This window comes from Chenopodium album, chromosome 6, assembly GCF_948465745.1.
Source record: "Chenopodium album chromosome 6, dcCheAlbu1.1, whole genome shotgun sequence".
Lineage (NCBI taxonomy): Eukaryota > Viridiplantae > Streptophyta > Magnoliopsida > Caryophyllales > Amaranthaceae > Chenopodium > Chenopodium album.
The window spans coordinates 7,119,798-7,127,881 of record NC_137839.1 but is presented as its reverse complement, the minus strand read 5'-3'; the positions used below and the strand labels follow the sequence as shown (position 1 = coordinate 7,127,881).

The window sequence follows — 8,084 nt, the reverse complement described above, 5'->3', positions numbered from 1 at the left end:
TATTATGCTTGGATATATAAGTAATACTCGGTATAACTTTTGGTTTGAAACATATTTTCATGGCATTATATTATCTGATTGTGACTGAAGAGAATTAGAGACTCTTCTATAGAAACTGCTGCTGAACAATGGTCAGGTTAGTTGTCACTGAAGAGAAATCAGATACTCCACAACTCTTCATTAGAATCAACTGCCTGGTCTGCCTCGAATAAGCAAGAAGGGTATGTAAAACACTAAAACCGGAAGATTTGAATGGTTAAACTGTGATTACAGAATTAATATTGCAGAAGTAGCTCTACTGATGATGATGTTGATGTGGCCGCCAATGCAAGTAAAGACCATACTATAGTTGAATAAAAATCGACTAAATGTTGGGGTCTTGGGGAGATTACAATGACAATGAAGTTGAAATTGTTGCGGTTGCTAGTTGAATGGAGAGAGTTTTATTTTAAAGAAAATTCTACCACCTCATTTTGCAACCCTATGATATACTAATATGCAGCAGCAGTCTGACAAGTAAAACATATTATGATGAAGTAGTATACTTCTGATTCAGATCTAATATTGTTGTGCAAAGTAGATTTCATACAGTTGTTTTTTCCGCCTTTTGGTTTACACCTGATAGAGAGATTGCTCCAATATTATGCTAGTATTTATTATGAAGTACTTCGTACAAATTATTCAATGTAGTGCACTTAATATAATATTTTGTTGATAGAGATTGTTTAATGTACAAGTAGAGAATTTAGTCAATTTTGCATCCACTTATACCTTTTCGAGCCTTAGGAGTCAGACCTCAAGGTGTGGCTTAAAGACCTTTTGTAAAATATTCTTAACAGTGTTAATATATGCAATGTTGTGCTTCCAATTGTACAAAGAGCTTTTTGCATTCACATATATATGCTCAAATTGAGCTCAATATATTACATTATGCATACACCAAAAAATACGAAGCCCATTAGTTGCAACCTACAGCTAAGTGATGTTTCTTGAAACAGATGCATCTATCATCATCTCTTCGAGACGACATCAATCAACCAATTACACAACATGACATGGTTTCTGAGAAGCATAAGCGTGTTTTATCAATTTATACCAGGTGAGAATGATGCTAGCTTCTTTTGACATTTCTTTCAATTCTCTGCCTTAAATATACAAACTTGAGTAACAATTGATACATTTCCTTCTGCTGCAGGTTTATGATTCTGATCCAAACAACTGAATTCTCTGCTACTGTTGTATGTTATCAGTTGTCTGAAACTAAAAACAGGTAGGCATGCCCTGTCGCCAGTGCAGAATAACCATAATGGCTGCACTGTGAGTGAGAGCCCCACCGACAACGAATACATGAAAGATCTGATGACTGTGGCCTGCAAGATCAAAGAATCCTGGTTTCCAACGTTCAGGAACGCGATTGACATAGAACCAAACTCCGATTGCATATAAAATACCCATAAGAATCTCATACCCGAGGGCTACTAACACATGTGGATGATCCCAAAACAGTGCAGCTGCATGAACAGCAGGGATGAACCCTGTGAAGCCCATGCCAAGGAAAAGGGAGACTCTAAAAACACGAAAATCAGGAGAGGAAAGAGCGGGAGTGAGAAGGGTGATGATTGCAAGAACGCCGAGAATGGTGATGGAAGTGAGATAGAGAAGGCTAGACAAAGGATGGCAATAGAAAGAGTAGTACACTGGAGCATAGTAAGAACAAACTATCATGATTGAGATTCCTGCGTAGTCTAGGCGCCAGAAGAAGCGGCTCAAGTGGTTAGAATGGCAGGCTAGGAGATGAGAGACCGAGCTGAAAACCAAACAACACATTGCACCTGCTAGGAAAAGAAACCAAGGCCACATCGGTACGAGTTCTGCTCCTCCTGTGCCAGTGTCCAACAGTGAGGACTCTGAGAAGTGCCTATAATTTCCACCCTGCAAGAGAGAAATAAGCATTATACCGCGATTTCAATTCAATAATTAACCAATTAGTACATGAATGTTTCAAGCCAAAGTAACAAGGCAAGGTCATATTTCAGACTACACATTGTGCTAGCTTAGTGCCTATGATTAAGCCAGAACACAATGCTCGGCCAACGTGCATAACCTTAAAACGACATTTTTATAAATAAAAATTATAACACCACGTTTCTTGTATGAATTACAATGTCTAAATCGACCTGTATCCATCTTTTGAATAAACAATAACAATACTGATCGTCATGCAATCAAATGTCAATTCAAGTTTCACAACCACAAGTCACAATCTTGGAAGACTTCAACAACACTAGACTTAATTTTTTCTCGTTCATGTTGACACATAATTTTTCTAGTGAAAATGACAATAATACACAATAGTATAAACTTCTCTTTCCGAGTACAACCGTTGATAAGTTAAAGGTACTTGTACATTTATAGAATTTTATTTATTAGTTGATAACTTGATATGCATAACTATAAGTCTATAATTATAATAATGTAGTAGTACCATCCCACGAAATTTAAATTCAGGTTGTATATATATATATAATTAGAAAGGACACAAACGAACACACAATTATAGTTTAGAAAACAGGCTGTCTAAATTATTTAAACAACAAAAGCTTCAGTAACACACATGAGGGACAAATACAAAAGAAGTCGTCAAAATCAAAGCCCCCATTTTTTCCACTATTTGTATCATTCGTGGGTCATTATCTCCACCCGGTCACATGGTGGATGACTGGTTGTGATAAAATAGAAGGATCTAGGAGGCTTATCTCGGAAAATTGGAAATTAAAATTTTGTCACTTCATGGATTGATTTTGACACGCCCTTTATAAAAGTATAAAATTTTGTATTTTACATATAGGAGTATGTCTGTACGTGCCAAATCTAATTAAGGTGTTATTTGGTGTTTTTGTTTTTTATAAGCTTGATGGCAATATTGAGTAATAATGATGTCAATTGACCCTAATGAGTCGGTTTTATTCCATAATTTAGTTAAACTAGATCTACAAGACCTTATCATGACCCACCCCGACCCTAAACTTAAAATGAACCATTGATACAAATATGTAAACAAGAGAAGCAAAACTCACCGGACTCGCATTATTTGAGCCATTGTTCCCATCCATCGTTAACATGGTCATTAATGGTGTCGCGATAATAGTAGTCCTGAGCCCAAAAACAAATACTTAGATTCCACCCTACATTTTTTCTAATTAATTGCATACAAAAAAAAAAAAAAATTGAAAACTAACTATGTAATATTTATATTATACTTATTGAGATAAATCTAACAAAAATTTACTCCCGTACTTAATTATGCATCGTCTTATACTCTTATACACATGTGTAAAATTATGGTCAAAGTTTTAGTTAGACAAAGACATATTAGACCAGAGGTTTATAAATTAGACCAATGCCTTATTTCAAGAGACTAGATTCTTTATCACATTATACCACTTACCTTGCATGAAATATATTATGATTGATTCATGATGATAATGAAACAATGATATCTTTTCTTTCTTTTTTTTTTTTTTCCTTGTTTTGATCATGATATATTTTACTTGTATTATTCTTTTTAGAAAAAACTACCTAAAATTAAAGCTGCTGTCGAACACGCCTTAAATAATTTCAATGAAGAAAGATTCTTTCTTCAATTTCTTGTACATTGTTTATATACTTCATAATCCGATTTGGAAGTTGTGCATTTCACACACCCTTCACCCTTGTGGCCCGTGGGCCGTGGCACGGCACATATACCTCATGTCATGTACGCGGCGGTGGGAGCACCACCATTTCAGGTTGACCATGCTAATTGCCGGAGACAAATAGTATTTTAGTTTTTGTAATTACAAATCGACCGTTAGTTTAGCTGACAGGTCACAAGTGTATCTAATTATTAATGTACTTGTATTAAGGAAATGCCACTATTTTCCATGAATTGTTAAGAGTCAATTTGACAGTGCATGAAAGTTTATAATAATCAATTTAAGTACATTATAATAGCACTGAAATTCCTTGGAAATGTGTTTATCTTGTTTTCTGTTCTTACTCTTTCAACAATATATTCCATACCTTTTGTTGGCTTAGTTCATTAAGAAAAAAAAAACAGTAAATTTCACATACTTTGTAATTAAAGTGTGATAAGATTTTTAGCCTTATAACTTTATACAATTATATAAGTTTAGTTTACAACTATATATGATTTAATTATACAACGACAATATAACTACCAATCCAATTAAAGAAGGATCAAGTGTTAGACAAGTGCATTGCATCAAATATTGAGGAAAAAAACAAACACTTTAAATTAGTTGCTTCTTGTTCATGTCACTATAAATTGGTGTTTTAGTAGTACCAAAAAAATCAAATTTGATATTTTTAGCTAAATTTGTTTCCCTATTTTTACCTAACTATTTTTATTTCCTTTTTTTTATCACCATTACAACTATAATTGATACTATTTTTACGTAATTGTTTATCTTCTTATCCATCACTCTTAGAGCTACCTACATTTAACCTTATCTGTACATAACTATTATTGTTTCTTATCCATGACTACATTACCTTTTCTTACACGTACAATTCTATGTGTTATTATCCATCACTTTTAGAGCTATATTTAACCTTATACTTACATCACAAAACTATTTTATCTTTTATCACTCATACAGTAACACTCACTTAATATTGTTTTTACCGGACTACTTTTACTAATATTTTATTACCACCCAACCCCTTCCCCCCACCCCCACCCCCACCCCCACCCAACCCCACCTCTTACATACAAGTATACAACAACACTGTCAACAATGATCTATCGTTTATACAATTTTTTTTAAAACTTAATATCCATCACTCTCAGAGCTACGTTATAATAACATTATTTATATTTTATACTACCAAACTCATATTCCCTTCAACAAAGACGAATTTTGTTATAGAGAAAAAAAAATACCTGAAAAAACTAGAAACAGGTCCGCCACCCTTGGCACCCTCCGTCAAGCTTGCCACCGCCATCGCCGCAAATATCAAAAACCCTCCCAAATGCCTGTTTCATATCATAACAAACAAAACCAAACAATCAAAACACAACTATTAAGGGACTAACCATCAAACTATCATCACAAGAAAATCATTGAATAAAATGAAAACAAACTAAAAAGAAAAATGATGAAATTAATTAAATAAAAATAAAATACTAACGTCCAAATATTGAGCGTTTCATTATGCCAACAAAAAACACTAAGAAATGTATCTTTCAAAGGCCATTCACAACGATAATAATCCAATATATATTCATTATCTTTCAAATACTCTGGCAATTCCTCGTACTTCACCAATCTCTTCTCCACCCTTTTCTCCCTTATCCTCATCCTCATCGTCGTCGTTGTTGTTGTCGTGGTCGTTTTACCTCGTTCGATTTTCTCCCCTCCGTTGACTGCTCTGCGACTCATTTAATCTCGATGTTTCGAATCTGATCGGAGTTTTCGCCGGAGTTATTCACGTTTTCCGGCGAGGTGTCACCGGAATGTTGAATCTCCGGCGAAGTCTTTATCTCCTGAAGTAACTAGACTCAGCTGTTGTCTCTGTTTTTGGGGGAATGAGAAAAATGGTGGCAGATTTATTTGATATTTAAATAGAAATACAGAGAAAGTTTATGAATGATTTAAACGTCAACAAGGTTTATGGTTGGTTAATTTTTGGTGATAGTTAGTCTATTTTGGTTTTACACGTGGCTTTTTTTTATTGCTTCTATGGTAATTAGCATGATTTAAAAGTCGACACATTTTATTCTTCGTACAATTGAGTGTAGCATATTATTGTTTTTTTATTGTTTTTATATTTATTACGAAGTACTTATTACGTGTTTCAAATTATTGGTATCTACAAATATTTCATAACAATTAGGCCCCGTTGATTACTTCACCTTATTTTTACTGAAATGAAATTATATTTGCTGAACTTAAATTTTTTTTACAGAACTTAAATTAATTTTAATAAACTGAAATTATTTTTGCTGAATTGAAATTATTTATATTGGTTTTCTATTATAATTCTTCTTTAAGATAACTGAATTTTATTAAACTAAAATTATTTTTACTGAATTGAAATTATTTTTAGTTAATATTGTATTTTTAAAGGTGAATGAACAGGGTCTTACTGTACAATAATTTTTTACTCTATTTGTATAATTGTATACTAGTACCTACATTAGCTACTTCGCAAGTTTTAAGGTCTGTTCACATTTACTGAACTGAACTGATTGAAGCTGAACTGAACTGAACTGAACTGAAAAAAACTGAAATGAATATTTTATGAGAGAGGGAAATTAGGAGTTAAACTGAAATGAACTGAACTGATTAGAGCTGAACTGAACTGAACTGAAATCAATAATATATACAAAAAGACACACCAGCAATGACACGTGTCATTTTCTAGTGTGTCCTTAGTTTTTTTTTCATTTTATTAAAAAAATATTTTAGAAACAAATCTTATACAATACATACATAAAAAATAAATAAATAAATAAAAAACAAATTTATACACAAATAAAAGATTTTATGTATATTTCAATAATAATATGTCACCAACTATATAAACATAAGTAAAAAATAAAAAAAAAATAGAGTTTTTTTTTATAGAATTTGTGTCAAATATTACAAGAAAGATTCTATTTTTATTTTTATTTTAATTATATATTAAAAGCTTCGAGAAATTAATTCGAATATCAAGTGTTAAAAAATTACTTAAAATAAAATATTTGATTTATCTTTCCAAAAGAAAAATTTAACAACTTTAAATTTAAGCAAAAAGGAAAAAAAAATAAAAGAAAAAAAATTCTTAACATAATTTTTAATGTCCTACGTTTTAATAAATTCATTTGGTTAATAAATGATACCAATGCAATTTGTTAGTGAAACCAAATATATATACAAATATATATGCATATTAACAAATGCATATTTTTAAAATCATGTCTTGCCAGTGGACAGTGGCTAATTATCACCTTTTAAATACACCCGGGTGCACGTAAAGGTATGTGTAGGCAAAAGTAGTTTTAAAGAAAATATACTAACTAACAAGCTCTTTCATAAATTAAGCATAATATTTAAATAAATTTTTATTTTATAACTAGATGTAGTGTTATATGAAACAATTATTAAAAATAACCGTGCATGGCACGGGACCTAACCTAGTTAAGTAAATATGAACAAACCCTTAATGTATATTAATGGAATTACAAATATATTAATAGTTATAAATGGTTGTGATTAATCTAAAGCAAGGGGAGTGTTATTACTTTAATTTATTATTATTATTATTATTATTATTATTATTATTATTATTATTATTATTATTATTATTATTATTATTATTATTATTATTATTATTATTATTATTATTATTATTATTATTATTATTATTATTTCCTTCATTTTTAAATATTATTTCATTTGGAATATATATTATTGAGAGTTTCTATTAAGATTTGTCTGGATTTGTAATTTTCAAATGTATCTTTTTATATTTTTTTCTAGTAATATACTCACTCCGTTTTTAAATATTTGCTCTGATTCATTTCTCCATGCGCGGAGTTTTTGGAGAAAGTAATAAAATATGGAGGTAGTGGGGTAGTTAAGAAAATAAAAAGTAATGGAAGAATAAGAGGAGAGAGAGTATTATGTTGGTCCACCGAGTGTGAGAAATGAATTAAATATTACGGAGTATAAAAGCTTTTCAAAAAATGGAGCAAGTATTTAAAAACGGACGGGATAGGAAAGTGGAGCAAGTATTTAAAAATAGAGGGAGTAGAAATTAGGGTAACTTTTGTATACATTTGGTGTACAATAAGTTACTGTATATTGGGGGTCACTTTTACAATTTTTTGGGTAACTTTTATCAATAAATCATAAATATATTTCGTAACTTTTATTTATGTCAGGGTAACTTTTATTCATATTAGGGTAACTTTTGCTTATTTATTTAAAAGTTTGTCTTGAAATTTTAATTAGAGTACAATATTGCATTAAAATAAACGAATCAAACAAATTCTACAGGTTTATGTTTTTTTTAAAGGGATATTTATGTTTATT

The 8,084-nt window shown here is 31.0% G+C and overlaps 1 protein-coding gene across 2 annotated transcripts; it reads right to left on the bottom strand.

Moving 5' to 3' along the window:
* Positions 1 to 852: 852 nt before the first annotated feature.
* On the bottom strand, positions 853 to 5,742 carry LOC145634452 (heptahelical transmembrane protein 3-like). 2 transcript variants are annotated; one of them, XM_081685877.1, is made up of 4 exons: positions 5,323 to 5,742; positions 4,946 to 5,038; positions 3,078 to 3,153; positions 853 to 1,932 (listed from the first exon to the last, which is right to left on the bottom strand). In XM_081685877.1, exons 1-4 carry the CDS (start codon positions 5,442 to 5,444, stop codon positions 1,261 to 1,263), a joined length of 963 nt encoding a protein of 320 aa, XP_081542003.1. In that variant the 5' UTR covers positions 5,445 to 5,742; the 3' UTR covers positions 853 to 1,260. The 2 variants fall into 2 exon arrangements, with proteins under 2 accessions (XP_081542003.1, XP_081542002.1); XM_081685876.1 differs by having other exon boundaries at positions 5,194 to 5,740.
* Between the last annotated feature and the right edge of the window lie 2,342 nt (positions 5,743 to 8,084).

Excerpts from the sequence above, each read along its gene's own strand:
- LOC145634452 (XM_081685876.1), bottom strand. The coding sequence starts at position 5,444 with ATGAGTCGCAGAGCAGTCAACGGAGGGGAGAAAATCGAACGAGGTAAA. Across the intron at positions 3,154-4,945 it reads CCTGTTTCTAGTTTTTTCAG|GACTACTATTATCGCGACAC; the intron begins GTATTTTTTTTT and ends TTTTGGGCTCAG. Across the intron at positions 1,933-3,077 it reads GCTCAAATAATGCGAGTCCG|GGTGGAAATTATAGGCACTT; the intron begins GTGAGTTTTGCT and ends TCTCTCTTGCAG.